This window comes from Podarcis tiliguerta (genome assembly GCF_965153285.1).
Source record: "Podarcis tiliguerta genome assembly, chromosome: 13".
Lineage (NCBI taxonomy): Eukaryota > Metazoa > Chordata > Lepidosauria > Squamata > Lacertidae > Podarcis > Podarcis tiliguerta.
In genome coordinates, this window is record NC_139546.1 from 30,774,390 (window position 1) to 30,789,955 (window position 15,566).

At 47.4% G+C, this 15,566-nt stretch overlaps 1 protein-coding gene across 4 annotated transcripts in view; it reads left to right on the forward strand.

Moving 5' to 3' along the window:
* ARHGEF40 (Rho guanine nucleotide exchange factor 40) overlaps nucleotides 1–15,498 on the forward strand; it is a 39,369-nt gene extending 23,871 nt beyond the window's left edge. Inside the window, exons 8-20 of one of the 4 annotated variants that reach the window (XR_014504501.1) lie at nucleotides 201–299; nucleotides 1,666–1,793; nucleotides 2,727–2,844; nucleotides 3,792–4,393; nucleotides 5,644–5,890; nucleotides 6,432–6,518; nucleotides 7,444–7,534; nucleotides 7,975–8,136; nucleotides 8,968–9,130; nucleotides 10,262–10,414; nucleotides 10,507–10,613; nucleotides 11,181–11,234; nucleotides 11,982–15,498. Coding sequence is in view for 2 of the 4 variants with exons in the window: in XM_083411296.1 (XP_083267422.1) it covers nucleotides 201–299; nucleotides 1,666–1,793; nucleotides 2,727–2,844; nucleotides 3,792–4,393; nucleotides 5,644–5,890; nucleotides 6,432–6,518; nucleotides 7,444–7,668; nucleotides 7,975–8,136; nucleotides 8,968–9,130; nucleotides 10,262–10,414; nucleotides 10,507–10,613; nucleotides 11,982–12,077 (2,187 nt within the window). In the remaining 2 variants the exon portion in view is untranslated. Of the gene's footprint in view, nucleotides 1–200; nucleotides 300–1,665; nucleotides 1,794–2,726; nucleotides 2,845–3,791; nucleotides 4,394–5,643; nucleotides 5,891–6,431; nucleotides 6,519–7,443; nucleotides 7,669–7,974; nucleotides 8,137–8,967; nucleotides 9,131–10,261; nucleotides 10,415–10,506; nucleotides 10,614–11,180; nucleotides 11,235–11,981 lie in introns of all 4 variants that reach the window. The other 3 variants (XM_083411297.1, XR_014504502.1, XM_083411296.1) reach the window with 3 other exon arrangements.
* The last annotated feature ends 68 nt before the right edge of the window (nucleotides 15,499–15,566 follow it).

Below are 15,566 nucleotides of genomic sequence, written 5' to 3' on the forward strand. Positions count from 1 at the left end.
CCCCACTCCAGCTGCATCCAGACTCTGTGTTAACCTGGGCCTCGTATGGGCCCGCAGACCACTAACCACAAATGACAACGGGCCATTGTGACTCCTCCTTCTCTCACAAGGCATTTTCTCTGGGTGACCTTCATGTATATTCCAGCGTGGCACTTCTGTGGTACTTATCTTCCTTTGCCCCACCTCTTCTCCCTGCACAGGCTCTTGAGCAACTGCAGTCACTCTGTCGTAGCGTCCTACAGGCTGTGTGCGAGGCCAGTGCCCACCTTGAAGCAGTGGGAACAGCATCAAGTCAAGAGGTAAACTCATGCTGTGGTTCTCCAGAGACTATGAGGGTGCAGGAACATAGCAAGTAATTGGTTTGTTTTTGTGATGTGTGACACTTCTGTTTATGGACTTGTACGTTTCTCTGGTTCACTTGTGGTTCTATAGTTGTTACGACTTACAGTCTTAAATAAGATACGGACATGTCTGCTCAGAAGTAAGCCCGAATGAGTACAGTGGGGCTTACTCTAAGGTAAGTGTGCATAGGAATGCAACCTTACCTACTGTGAAAGCATCAGCATAACCATTCTGCTGGGGACACTAAGCTGGGACTGAACTTTGGTTCAGTTGGCCTCAGGCCTGCATGTAATTCATGTATTCTGCATTAGTCCTAGAAAGAATCATATAGCATGGAGAAACTCCATCTTGGCATGCTAAAAAAGGCTGGAATCTCTCTGCAGATACTCCCTTGTGTACTGCTACAGTAATAAGGGTGAAAAAATTAAGACAGTGACTAGATAAACCTACATCTCGGTTGTACCACTTCAGAGTGCAGGCTGCTTAGTTTTCTGTGGATGGTTAGGGTAACTGACCAAGTTTTCTAGTGGTCAGGAAGTGAGGTTTCACCACTTTGTGTATCTCTTTGCTCTTCCCTTTGATGAGCAGCGGCTGTAAAAATTATTCAAAGTAAGGTGAATATCAACAAATTTGCTTGATTTTTTGGCCATTGTAGAATCCAGGGTTTTTGTTGCGGTATTTGGGTTACTGAGGATCTGAATGGGGTCCCCCCCTGTTTTTAAAGCACAGAATGTGCATGACTTTAGTGATTCCCCCCTCCCAGTACAGTCAAACCTCAGTTGTCGAATGTAATCCGTTCTGGAAGCCCGTTTGGCTTCCGAAATGTTTGACAACTGAGGCGCGGCTTGCGATTGGTTGCAGGAGCTTCCTGCACTTAGTGGAAGCTGCGTCAGACATCCGGCTTCCGAAAAACGTTTGAAAACCAGAACATTTACTTCCAGGTTTTCTGCGTTTGGAAGCCGAAACATTCCAAAATGGAGGCGTTCAGGATCAGAGGTTTGACTGTATCTCTAACTGCTCCGTAAACAAATCAGCATGAATGCTTAATAAAGACTGGATGCAATCTAACTTCTGTATTAGCTTGGTGCAAACATATCAGGATGAATTCTGAATAAACATGTTGGGCGGAGGAGTCAGGACTGGTTGTGTTGCTGTGCTGTTTTGTTCTATGCTAGTTATTATGATAGTCATGTCAGCGCTGGTATGCAGCATTACCATGTTGCCATAGTTTCTTTTCTGTTGTTGAAGTCAGAATTCCCATTCCACTATCCCCCAACCCATGCCTTTTGCCTTGTCCTAACTGCTAGGATCTCACCCCTGTAGGAACTGTCGGCCCAGATCACCTTGCACCAAGAGACCATGCAGAAGCTCCTCTCAGAGCCGCGCCTGCTGGAACTCCAGCGCCGTGGGGGGGCCTTGCTGGCACGGCTGCCCCCCCTGGGGCCCTGCAGGTGAGGATCAGGGCTGCAGGGCATCATAGCAGAAAGTTCCCTTTGTCCCCTGTTCCCATTTGTTCTGTAGCAGAGCTATGTAAAATAACAACAGTACTTGTGGATAGCTTTTAAAGCTATTGTATAATACACTTCACTGCTGTTCAATTAACCTTCCTGCGTGTTGGAGTAATCCTGCAGTTATGTGCTTACGTATCTGGAGGGGATGCTTAATTGGTGTGTGAGTGGGTGGCAGGGAAGGTAGCTTAGCAGCTTGATTTCCATTGCCTGTGTGTGTGTGTGTGTGTGTGTAATCAATATTGTGTGATCTGCACCAGCAAGACCAGCAAGACATAGCTGATTTCCCATTGTAAGCATGAAGTTGTTCTTGGCTCTCTCTCTAACTTTATGTCATGCTGCGCAATGGCATCTGTTTTGCACTATAACACCCCACCCTCCATGGCAGCCATTTTGTGACTGGTGCCCCCCAGCACTCCCTCAACATTTGAAATGTGCCCACTGGGTCAAAACCAGCCCCTGATATATGTAATGTGTAGCTTGTTCCTAAGATCCCTGAAACACAAGGTGGGGGTGGGAAGGCAGCAACATTTTAGCTGATCTGGAGCAGTAAAAAGACTTGCAGCAGCCATTGGCCTGTGAGGGCTAATTCCTGTCCCTCTCCACCCAGGGAGAATGTCCCTTGTGAAGAATTTTCAACAGATTTTTATCCAAACTTTTTGTACACGTTGGCATCTTCCATTGAAGTAGACAGAACCTTCTGTTACATAAAGCAAAATAGTTGAGTGGGGGGGGGGATTGTTCCCTAGAATGGCCGTTCAGTTCGGCCTTCACTGGCGTTAACCTGGCCCACACCAGTTTCCTCCTTCCTCGCTTCATGCAGCAGCTTCATACCACAAGGCTCAGAGTAACTGTGTGTGTCCTTTCCCCCTGTAGTACAGAGGCTGTGGCTGCTACCAGGCTCTACCAAGAGGTGGATGAGGCCCTTCATGGCCTGGTCCAACTCAGCAACCGGCGCCTGGAGGTGCTGCAACAAGAATGGGAAAACACACAGGTAATTCCTAAAGTCCCTCATGTGTTTGTGGGGAAAGCTGCAGCCTTCAGGGCTTTGGCAGAGCTGGTACCAGCAAAGAGAAGTTTCACTTCTTTTTCTTAGTGTTTGGCAATTGAGCTGAAGGAGCCTTAAAGACATCACTGGGACTACAACTCCTGATATCCCTAACCATTGGCCAAGTTGGGCCTTACCTCTGAAGCTCATTATTACTGTTCCTAGAACTGAACTATAAAAATCAAGCTGGAGGAATTCTGCAGAGGACATTTGGGAGAGATGCTAGGCCTAAAAACTTTTTTTTTTAAAGGACAATGCACCTACAAACAGTCACGTCTGAAGCATGAGTCTTGATCCTGCTGGGAATTGTTGAAAGGGATGAGAGGAGCTTCGCAGATCATTGCTTTATAGGGCTCAGTTTTCCTCAGGCAGGTGATGGAAGAAGGGGATAAATGCAGGCACCATGTCTGAAGCGGCTCTGAGGAGGCATTATGGCGAAAGAAATGCAAGGGTTGCAGAAACAGGATAGGTATACAAACTGCGGTAGTGGTAGTGGTAGAGGTGTGGCAAGACTATAGAGATGCTGTGATGATAAAATCTCATGTTCAGAATTTCACCTCTCCTTGTGCAGAAGCTAAAGACTTTGGGCCTTTAAAGTGGCAACCAGGGCCAGCTCTAGAGGGTGGCAGGATTGACCCACTGATAGTATTTCCACTTTGCACAGATCCAAGAAGATCAGATGCAGCTGGAGAGAGTTCTGAGTTTGTTTGCCCTGCCACCTCCACATTTTGCAGGTGCAGAATGGGACTGCAATGCTCAGGAGCTCTCAAAGATCTTAAATTACAGTGGAATTTGTACACTGGCGATATAAGAAACAGTGAGGTCAACAGAGAGCAGCCTTCTGGGATTGGCCAAGCTTTTGCTACTTTTTTCTCTCTCCCGCTTCTACGCAGGTTCAGGAACAAGCTCTGGAAAACAAGGCCCATCTTGAATCTACTGGCAACTGTGTAGAAGAGAAAAGGGAAGCAAAGAGGCCTGTTGAAGGGTTGGCTGAGGGGGCATCACTGGAGAGGACACTGCTGCAGAGCCCCAAGTCCCCAGGGAGGATGCAGCTCATGCCAGAAGCTGGCTGTGCCCCACGGCCCCGGGCCTGCAGCATCAGTGCCTCCTCCTCACCCAAGCACGGCTGGGGCCTGGGGTCCAGATTTGGCTCCTCTTGCAGCCTGACCTCCCTCTTCCAGCCGCACCCCAGCCCCAAGGCCTCGCCTTGTTGTTCTCCCACTCGAAGCGGCGTCCTGGAGAGTGGCAAGAAGAGGCAGGGCCTTCCCAGCAGCCCCAAATCATCTCTGTCCCCCGTCTCCCAGCTGGCTTTGCGGGCCTTGAGTGACCCTGGCCGCCCCAGCGTGCACATCCGCGGCCTGGAGGTGAGCAGCCGTGAGCTGGCCGATAGAAGCTGTTCTCCCCGTGAGCATGTGCTGCTGAGCCGTAGCGGGACCCACGTTGCAGAAGCACCTTGGGGGGCCACGCCTCGCACGGAAAGAAGGCGCTGCCTTGGGTGAGTAGCGGAGGGTACATGCGGGAGGTTTTCCATCCACGGTCTTTGTGTTACCCCAGGGGTATGATTGAGGCTGAGAAGATAGTAGTCTGAACCTGTCAAACTTAGATTTGCAACCAGGCCCAGCTCAAGAAAATCTAAATTGCACCCCCCCCCCTTTTTCCTGTGAATTAATGTGTGGTATGGTCAAGCTTTTCTTTGTAAGTGTATTAAAATGTACAGAGAAGCTGCTTGTGTGCTAGGCCTCATGTGTCTGCCGTTTGATATGCCATCTCCCTCTGTGACACCCAAATCTTCTCCCCAGGAAGGCTAGCCAGATGCCATCATTATATATCTTTAGGTGCCAGGCAAAAGCTTTTCTCTTTAACCAGGCCTTTGGTCTCCATCTTTCTGTGGCCTCTTAGGAGTGGGTGGGGTGTTTTTAATGCATTTTAATGTATTATTTTAATGGGTTTTTAAAAAATGTATCTATGTGGATGTTAGTTTGTTTGTTTTGGTTGTAAGTTGCTTTGAGTTGCCTTTGGCAAAGAAAAAGCGACCAATAAATTTAATAAAATAACAACAACAACACTAGCCAAGCTGCTAGCACTATGTCACCAGCTGTATTGCACCACCAACACCCCACAAACATTGTTCACTTCACAGGACCCACCTACTCTATATTGTTCAGGGAGGGCCGAGTGGCTTGGTACTGGTATTGCGTTTTATTTTATGTGCATGCTTGTATATGTAGAAATATGTGTGTGTACTTTTTATCACTTTTATCACTTTTTAGCACAGAGTGTTTGCTAAATAACTGGCGCGTATATGTATGTGTGTGTATATATATATATATATATATATATATATATATATAATCACACACTGCTTATTTATCAAAGACTCTAGTGGTGGAGGTAAAAATGATAAAAAGCATACAATGGATAAGATCCTTTTAACTCAATCCTAGTACAGTGATACCTCAGGATAAGTATTTAATTTGTTCCGGAGGTCTGTACTTAACCTGAAACTGTTCTCAACCTGAAACACCACTTTAGCTAATGGGGCCTCCTACTGCTGCCATGCCACCGGAGCCCAATTTCTGTTCTCATCCTGAAGCAAAGTTCTTAACCTGAAGCACTATTTCTGGGTTAGCGGAGTCTGTAACCTGAAGCGTATGTAACCTGAGGTACCACTGTAGACATGGGCCTTGTATCTGAGCCATGGGGAGGGGTGTGTGATTCTTTTCCATCCTCCCCCTTTCTCCTCAGGGTCCAACAGCAACTTCTGGCTGAGCTGCTGGAGTGTGAGCGGGAGTATTTGACCGCCCTTGCCCAGCCCATCTCTCTGTCCCAAGAACCTGGGGGACAGGCCTGGCCGGCCGAACTGAGGTGCTTGGGCAGTGCTCTCCGGACCCTGCGGGACCAGTTGCTGGCTTTCCATACCAGCTACTTCCTTGGCGAGTTGGAGGGGTGCATGAACCACCCGTCACGTGCTGGGGGCTGCTTCCTGCGACATGTGAGTGCCCCCCCCCACAACTAATATCATTTTGTTCTTGCACACTGGTGTTGTTCCCTTGCAGAAAAATCCTTCTTCCCTTTGTGCCTGCTGCAGAAGGCCTGCTTCTTTTGATGAATGAAAACAACCTTAAAAGCCAAACTAGCTCTGCTCCTGTTTTTTTTACCATTCTGGCACATAGGAATGTAGCAGCTGAAGCCTTTCCTGGCACAGAGATAAAATGATGGGGAATTTAATTGCCCAATTAATGCCTATTGGACCTCTGTTGAAAGAAGCAAGAACAGGGCCAGTGGAAAAGAAGGAGAGATAACAATCCTGTCCTTTGAGCTTGCCTCTGGGGCATATTTTCCCATTAAAGGAAATGGGGGTGGGTTGGAGAAGAGAAGGAATAATCCCCCTCACATGAGCTAGATTTCACATTGTTTCATTGCAGCAGCCTAATGTCTGGCCTCCTGCTCAGTTAGATGAATGAGGGATTTCTCTCTCTCTCTCTCTCTCTCTCTCTCTCTCTCTCTCTCTCTGTCTGTCTCTCCTTCTGTAGGGAGAGAAGTTTCAACTTTATGCCACGTATGCCAAAGAGCACCACAAGTTCCAGGCTGCCCTGGCTTTGCTTCGAACCACCAGCAAGGTAAGATCTGTGGTTGCAGGGGACCGAGTTTTAACTTTGACCTTTGTGTGGGTGGGTTGCTGATAGAATAGCTTTCTCTTATAATAGATTCTTTCGACCCACTTATTGGAAATCCTTCCATGGCACTAATCTTTAGTGGGAGTTTGATGTTCAGCTAGTCAGCCATCTGATTTGTGAGGAGCTTGGCCTCTGTATGTGGGTGTTTTGAAAACTTTGTGCACTTTTCAGTCTCTCTCTGACTCTGGGTGAGACCGTTTTCAAGACTGGAGTTAGATGCAGGTCAGAGTAAAGAGACAGAGTCAGCTGTCAGTGAAGTTAACTCTTTGTTCAAGGAAATTGCATACAACTCAGCAACACTTCCCCGCAGGTCTTGCCCCTATGGAGCAGTTGCCAGGACTGAAGGTCCCAGTGTTCCACCCTCTCCTAGGGCTCTTCCTCTCCCAGATGTTTCCCAAGCATCTCAAAATGTGTCTGCGCACCTCTGGTCTCTGTTGTGCCCTCATCATTATCCTGCAAGTTTTTGGAGACCAGTGGGGAGGGAGGTTTGTCACAGCCGGAGAGGGAGACTCCTGGGATGCCTCAACCTTGGAGTCTGAACTGCTCCCTGTCACAGGTTCCTCCTGTTCACTAAACCCTGTTGCCCCTTCAGCATTGCGCCTCTTTTCCCAAGCTTCCCCCTCTGACCTCTCCTCAGCGTCCCACCACCAGTTCCCAGGCTTTGAGCCTTCCTCCTCTGGGATATCCCCTGGGGGCTCCCTGCCTGGTGCCTCCCACCACCCCTCATCATCCAGGAGTCCAGGGTATTGTGGCAGATGGGTGAAGGAAGGGCAAGAGATTGAGTGCCCTGAGTTCCATCACTTCTGCAGAAGATCTTGTTGCCCTGCTCCCAGCTCAGCTGCCTTTTCTCTCCCCTTCCTCCATGCAGAAGAGCCCGGCAGAGCTGCGTGAGGATGGGCAAACGGCGCACACGTTGCGTGTGCCCCTGGAGCAGCTGGAGCGGTACCGGCGCTTCCTGGGTGAGCTGCTGCGCGAATGTGAGCTGGAGCGGGGGCCTGACCGCCAAGCCCTGCAGGAGGCCCAGCAGCTGCTGGAGGCCCAGGAGCAGCGAGGCAGGGACCTGCTGGCCGCAGAGCAGATCCGGGGCTGCGAGGTGAGCGCATGGGCGCTCCCCTGGCATGCAGCGCTGCATCCTCCCTGCTGCTTCCCTGTGCATGCGCTGCTCCCTCCCCTACTGCCTGTCCCTCACTCAAACCAGGTATCCCCTTCTTCTGGTGCTTGCCCATGGCCAGGTTTTGCCCTTGCTGCACTCTGGGATCTCTGTGCAGGACACTGAGTGGGAACACACACGAGGAAACTGGACAAGTGACACTTTTGACCACTTCTGCGATTGGGGCGGTTGGGGGGAGGGAGAGACTTCAGCCAGATGACTCTGATCAGCCCTCCTGCTTCCTTGCAGATGAAACTATCGGAACAAGGGCCACTGCTGCAGCGTGGCGAGCTCACCGTGGTGTGTGGGCGTCGTAAGTGCCAGCGGCATGTCTTCCTCTTTGAGCGGCTGCTGCTCTTCACCAAGTGCAAGGGACCCGAGGGCGGCTACGTCTGCAAACAGGCCTTGCAGGTGCGCAAGCGTGTCTACGATGGAGAGCTCCTTTCCTTGAGTCATGAGCTGCGTGGTTTGGGAAGGAGGGCACTGACACACAAGACAGGCTCCTGCGGCATAAACGGATGGAATAATGGTTACTTGGAATGGAATTGTTGGACCTGTTTGGTGGAATATACATCCCCACCCCTGATTTGCATAGGGCACAAAGCGGGAAGGAACTGCCAGTGCAACAATGAATGGGATTAAAATTCAAGAAAGCTGAATTTAGCAAAGACAGGTGTTCGGCATTACATAATACACCAAGAACAAGCCTGGATTATTAACCATGGTTTGTCTGAAGCAAGACAACTAGAAGTTTGGGTTCAGACAACATGCTAAGCCTAACCATTGCTTAGCTCACAGCAGTGCAGCAGGACTAAAGGAGGAGCACAGCAATAGCTGTATCCCTTCTGGAAACCCATACGTTGTTATTATTATTATTATTATTATTATTATTATTATTATTATTGCTACTACTTTATTTATATGCCACCCATCTGACTGGGTTGCCGCAGTCACTGTGGGCAGCTTCCAACAAATGATAAAACCACAGTAAAACATCATTAAAAGCTTCCCTATACTGGGCTGCTTTTGGATGTCTTCTAAAAGTCAGATAGTTGATTATTTCCTTGACATCTGACAGGAGGGCATTCCACAGGGCGGGCACAACTGCCCTCTGTACTCAGAAAGTCATGGTTTGGCTTAATGTTATGTCTGAACCAGGTCCGTCTTGAACATAGACTTCCTACTTTTTGTTGCAGGTGGCCCTATCCTAACTTTTCATTATCCTCTCTTTTTCTTCCACAGACAGCATCCATGGGGCTGACAGAGAGTGTGGGGCCTAGTGGGCTACGCTTTGAGCTATGGTTTGGACGTGGACCAGGCCGACAGGCCTACACACTGCAGGCAGCCTCTGCTGAAGTCAAGCATCAATGGACAAATGTTATAGCCCAACTGCTATGGAGACAGGGTATGTGGCTACCTAAGAGATTGCCGCAGCAGGATGAGAATTGTATCAGGGCAATGTTTGTGCAGACAGTAACTTCACTTTAACAAGCTCTTAATCTTCTTCCTCTCTCAGTAAAAATAGTTAAAAGGCCAAGAGCACAGACTGCTCTCCAAAGAGGAATGGTTATTTATTTTATTATGAAATGTTGTCTGCCTTCCTGTAGTCAGAATGATCAGAGTAGCTTACAATAAAAAAGGGTTAAAACACACAGAGAATAATACATTATCAACATCTAAATAAGCTAAAGGCAAGAAATGTAGCAATATAGCACAAAATAAAACAGTCCAGCAAGAATTAGCAGCACTAGACATCTGGGGAAATAAAAAGGTCTCTGCATGCTGCTAGAATGACACTGGCATGAGCAGCAGAAAAGCTTCTCTGGGGTGGGAATTTCAATACCAAGGATGCCACCACTGAAAAAACCCTTTCCCTGACAGCCACTTGCTGTGCCTCAGATGGCAGGGGAGCCCTTAGAAGGGTCTCTGGTGGAGATCTTGGTGTACAGATGGACACATGTAGACAGATGGTCTTGTGGGCACTTCAGTTAATATTCCTGAGCAAACTAGGGAGAAGTGGAGAAGGGTCCTGCCCAGGTATTAGAGTAGGGCCTGCCCCACTCCTCTGAGGTGCTTCTCTCATTTACTGTAATGAAGATCTGTTTTCTGTATGAAAAGGAAAGAAAGGTTCGTTGATGGCTGGTGGATTGTGCCACTAATTCCCTGGGCTGGTTATCAGGCAGCAGACAGGTGGGTGTGGGCAGGCTGGGATTCATGGGGCAGTGCCTCACTTGCGATAATGAGCCAGCCTCCGCTGGAAGAAAACTCAGGTATCAACACATAACCTCACTGAGCACTATCCTCTCTTTGTGGAGAAAAAAATGGAAAATGAACTCATGTGCATAATATGTGTGTGAACAGGATGAAAGTAGGGCATAGCCCGTTGAATATTCCATGCTATACCTAATTCTTAGCATAGAGAAAGGCCAGAAAGATGTTTCTGTTTGGTGAGATGGGAGAATGCCGAGGGTACTGCTAGCACTTGGAGCAGTCTTTAAGAAGAATGGCTTGGATGTTTTTCTCTCCCTCTTTTCAGCTGCCCATCCGTCTGTCTCAATGAGCATATCCTCCTGCCCTGCCCAGCGCCTGGCCCCTCTTGGCCTTAGTCCTGGGGCCCCTCCCGGGCTGTCATTACCTGGCCACTTTGAAGAAGAGGAATGGGACCTGGATGTCAAGCCCATCCCAAGGGGTGAGTGCACACTGCTGTTCTCCCTGCCTTCTCATAGAGCGTTGCTGCTCAAATTTGCACTCACCCCTACCTTTCTCTGCTGCTCCCCTTAGCCGAGACATCTGAGTCTGATGGACCCTCCCCAAGCCACCAAGAGCTTCCTAGGCAAGGAAGAGGATCGTTGCCCGGCAGCAGCACTGCTTTGGGGCACCCCCAGTCGGTGAGTGTACACAACACCCAATGGCTCTTTGGTGAGGGTGTCTGTTATTATGGGTCCATTTATACAATTGAGAGAATCATGTGGTAAAGCCCTTCCTGGAGTGCACTGGTTCAGGCTGCCAGCAGGGAAAGAGCCGCATGTTCAAATGGTTCCCCTTATCCAGACAAAATGAGCGCACTTGGGAAGAGTTCAGCCCCATTTATGCTAACTTCCTATAGAAATAAGGTATCCACACCCTAGGCTCATTACTCCCCCACCCAACCCACCCACTTTTATCACTTGATTCTGCCGATTGTATAAATAGGCACTAAGTTTGGGAAGCATCTTATGTGAAAGAGCGCCATTGGGGCTCTACGAAATCTCTCCTTGCTGTGAAAAGGGTCAGGGGCATGCTGTTCTGGGTTAGGTGCTGGTAACCCAGTGGCTGTGTATGCCTGGGCAGAAGTCTTGTGTGCTTTTGTGTGTGTGATAGTGCAATCCTCCTGTCCCACCCTTGCCCCCTCCCTTCCCCACCAGGATTCACCACGCCATCCCTGATGGCTTTCATATGTTTTCTTTATTTGCCAGAGCTCTGGCGTTGCCGACGAACCAGTGACCCCACTCTGAGGCCATGGCGGCCAGGTACAGAGCCCCTGCCAAACTTCTCTGCCTTTGTGCAACCCCCTCCCACCTCTTTACCTAACTACTGTCACCTTTTTCCCAAAGTGCAGCACATGGCACTCCCCCATGTCTTTCTCTGAGCCTTTATTTCCAGGCACACTACTTGCTCAAGTTCACTCCATCCCTGTTACATGTATGACTGTACTGTCCAGGTTTATCCGTGTTTCACCATCCTGCAGCTTCTCTTTGTCTTGTGTGCTGTTCTCACTGGCTATCCAGTTGTCTTAATGCTACTACAATTGTTTTAAATTAATCTAATCCCTACAGAGCTGGCATAATTTAATGGCTAACAGTGTGAACTGGCAAGTCACTGATTTAAACTTTGCCTCAAGCATGGACTTAATGGGTGACTGCCGTTTATCAGCCTCATCCCCCCGCCTGTGAGAATTGGGGAAAATAATATTGACCTACCTTGCAGGGTTGTTGTAACAAACCTGGAGATAATCTAGGTGAAGTGCTTTAAATACTTAAAAAATCAAGCTACAAAATGCTAAGTTTTATTTTTACAGGGAAGTAGGACCTGTATGTTGTCCCTATCAGAGCTTATAATGCATTATATTTAACTAGACCAGGATGGGTTGCAGAGAATCATGTATAAATTTGGCTCATGAGGACTAGAAACTTGTCGAGTATTGGGTAGCCAGAAAAACTAAGAGGCTTGGTGTCTTTCTTTGTATCTAGACACTCACCCATCTGTTTCTTTTGCAGCACTGGGTGTGGAGTCTACACCGGAAGCTGTTCTCCCCAGGCAGCCGTGGAAGGCAGGACTCAAACCCCAGGAACTCTGGGAACAGAACTGTCTGAGCCCCACCAAACCTTGGAGATGGGACATGAATGGGCACTAATGTCAAGCAGTCCTATGACCTGCTCCTACCAAGGCTCCTGATGGCTGTCCCATTCCCCCCCGCCCTGCTACCATCCCACAGGAACACCCAGACATGGGCTGCAGTCTACCTTGGGATGCCTCTGTCCTATCCCTGGCAGTACCCATCCAGTGCCTTTTCCACCATTTTTTCAGGCTGAAAAATACTGGAGATTCTTGACCAAGCTGATGTGGTTGGTAGTGAAATGGTTGTGTATTAGGCAAGGAAGGCCAAACCAGTGAGCTCTGGGCTGACCCAAACTAAAGTGCAGACTAGGAGGGAACTCAGTGGAGTCACTGACCGAGTGGGGTGGTTTGCAGACAGTGCTGAATTACTCATTTGCCTGGTGCCCTATCTCTGATCACAGCTTCAATCTCTTGCCCAATTGGTATTCTGATCATTTTGATGGGAGATGGAAGGAAGAATCTGGGCTGCAGTTGCTAGGCAACTACAGTATGCACTCCCCAAACCATGTCCAGGTTAGCCGAAGAGGAAAAGGAGAAGGTGGGTCTGGATTGCATGGTGAATCACTATAAGACACAAAACCACCTTCATCCAGAGAGGGAGTTCAGAGGCAGCCCCAGCCGAAAGGAAAGGCATGATACAGCAATATACATAATGTTATGGAGGTTCACATAATACAGCTCTCCTAGGACTGTACCACTTTAGATTGCAGATGGGTAGCGTGTTTGCATACCCCCACATAAAGAAAACTAGTATGCCGAGGAGAAGGGCTCTAACTTAAGTCATCTCCCTGGTGTGCTGTTTTCTTAAAATACGTAGAGTTTTGACAAGTAAGCATACTTGGTCAAGTTTACTTCCCCACACTGCTGTGTTTGCAGTCTGAGGACGCAGAATCCAAGGAGGGCTGTATCATGATTCTGCTGCACCTGGGGAAGTTTTTCCCCTCCCTTGATTGCTTTTGTTTGTTTTTGAGATGCACACAGTAATGTTACCAGATTGTTATGAATACAGTAAGCCTACAACTTATGTGGGGGTTACATTCCAGGGATCGCATTTAAAGCCAAAGTCATGTATAGTCAAAACACATTTGAGTGCAATGGTGGGTGGAATTGCCAAAGTCTTTTTTCCTAGATGCCTACCCTCTTTCCGCCTCCCTTTAATTTTTTTAAAAAAATCATTACCAATTGTGTGAAGCTGAATGCGCACAAGTTAAATGTGGTTAAGTTGCAGGCTTACTGTACAAGGAAAAAGTCAAGTGAAAAAAACACAGGGGCTGTGAAAGAGTGTTTTGCCTCTCTTTTGGATTACTTGTTGGAGGTCTGCAAACACCCTTCTGCAATGTCTGTGACATTTTGGAATCTGAACTGTAGGAACTGATCTCTAACAATTGGTGCTATATTTTGTGTTAGGTGGCTGAATATGTGGTGTTTTTGTTCATTCAGACTCTTCTACTGGATACAAATGGCCTACCTTTGGTCTGATTTTGATAACTTGAGTTGCTCAGCTAACTTGTTCTCTTTGGCAGGTCTTGTGCTGGATTTAAACCTGGGGCATCTCATATAGAAATCACACACACTTCTCCTGCCCACATGAAAAAGATTTAGTAAACTCACTTGGGTGTATAGAGACTAAGTTAGTGGCACTTAGTTCCCACTGAAATCAGCAGGAGTCGTAACCAACTTTTCACATTGATTTCAACAGTAACTAAGTGCAAAACTACCCTGTGAGCTTCAGATGAAGGGCAGTATAGAAATTTAATAAATAATAATTATGATACTAAGGTGGCCTCAGTCCAACTGTGTGTGGACTATACTGCTTCAAAAACAAACATTAATAGGGAACCAGAAAAAATGCAAAAGATAAGCAGTAATAATGGAAGACATGTTTGTAATGTCAGAATGGTGCACAGGCCAGGCAGTTCTTGAGATTTGTAAGGAAACGTAGGAATTCTTTCACACAGAACACTGAAAGTGGCTGCTAACTACAACCTCTTCTCCCAACCTTTTCAAATACTGGCCTACCAATCCTCATCAGCCTCATGTATGTCAAGAGCACTGATATATATGCCTTTGTCCAACTTGCCACTATAGAGCTGTGGCTCTACAACCCGCTCTCTCCAGTTGGATTGGAATGAATGTCTCTATTTACAACCACTTTTTGATGAGGCTGGTGCTAGTTTGTGCTTTGACCTAACCACTAAAGTAAAATACAGTGCAGAAAAACAGCTTCAAATATGCAAAGCAGACACAAATGAGACTTAGTTCTTGAAAAAGAGTATGTACGGTAGTAAATCTGTGTCTGGGGTGTACCATTTGACCAACTAGACATGATGAATGGTTCATGTGTTTTAACACGGAACTGCTCTTGTTATGTTTGAAAAGGTGTACATGTTGAGTTTAACAGCAAAAGTGGTCAACGGGTAAGAAGTGCAGAACCCTCCCAACTGTGGTTTATCTCCCTGAACGCTTGGTAGTCCCAACCCATTCACTCCTTTTGCTGTTGAAATCATGTGCTTCTTACATTACTGGGGAGCTTCATGTTTGTACACGTCACTGCCATCATATGTAGCGTCTGGATTACATGACTGTTATTCCACACTAACATTCCCTGCACACAGAAAACTTGACATGACAGGAAGAAGGGTAGGCATTCTCAGAAACTAGTTCTCAAAGCACAGGGAATTGTATTTGGATGAACATTTAGTCACATGAGCACCTGCCTGCACCAGTCTGAAGCAGTACAATCCATACATAAGTTTAGCACACCTGCTGTATGTGAAGTCTAGCTACTGTAAACTGATGTGGGTTCAAAATTCAAGGTATCATGGTAGGGGACTGTTTTCACAATTAGAAGCATTTTCTGTGTGGGTTCAAAAACCAAAGCTCCAGCCCTGAGTTTTGCGGCATCTGCAACTCTTTACCTGTGCTGGCCTCAAATTACCAACATTGCTTTTAGTGTTATGAAATGGAAAAGGTGAGGAAGGGCCAACAGTAAGTTGGAGTTGAGGTTGGTCCTGGGGAAGGTAGAAGCCCAAGGAAAGTAGAAAGTACGGGTACTGCAAGTGTTCCCATTGAAAGGGTTCTCCAAATGGCTGCTCTGCTGGCTGGGAAGATATGGTGTTCTAGCTATGCTGGTTCAAAGAAGTAAAAATTGTGCAAGCTGCACAGGTGTTCATAGGAAAATTAAAATACGATGGGAACAAACTAATTTTTAACCCATTTGAAGAGTGATTTTTAGTTACTGCTGCCCATGAACCTAAGCCATGTAAGGTACTAAGCAAACCCCTTGGGTCTCTGTAAATTAATGGTTACCTTTGCCAAACATGTAATCTTGTCAAAATAATCAGTCAGGTTTGTCTAACAAGACCTTATTTTATATAAAAAGCATGCTGAACTGTATTAGTCATTTCTGTTCTTCCGTTGCAGGGGCTACCCTATTAATTGCTTTCCCACTACTTTTAACTTGG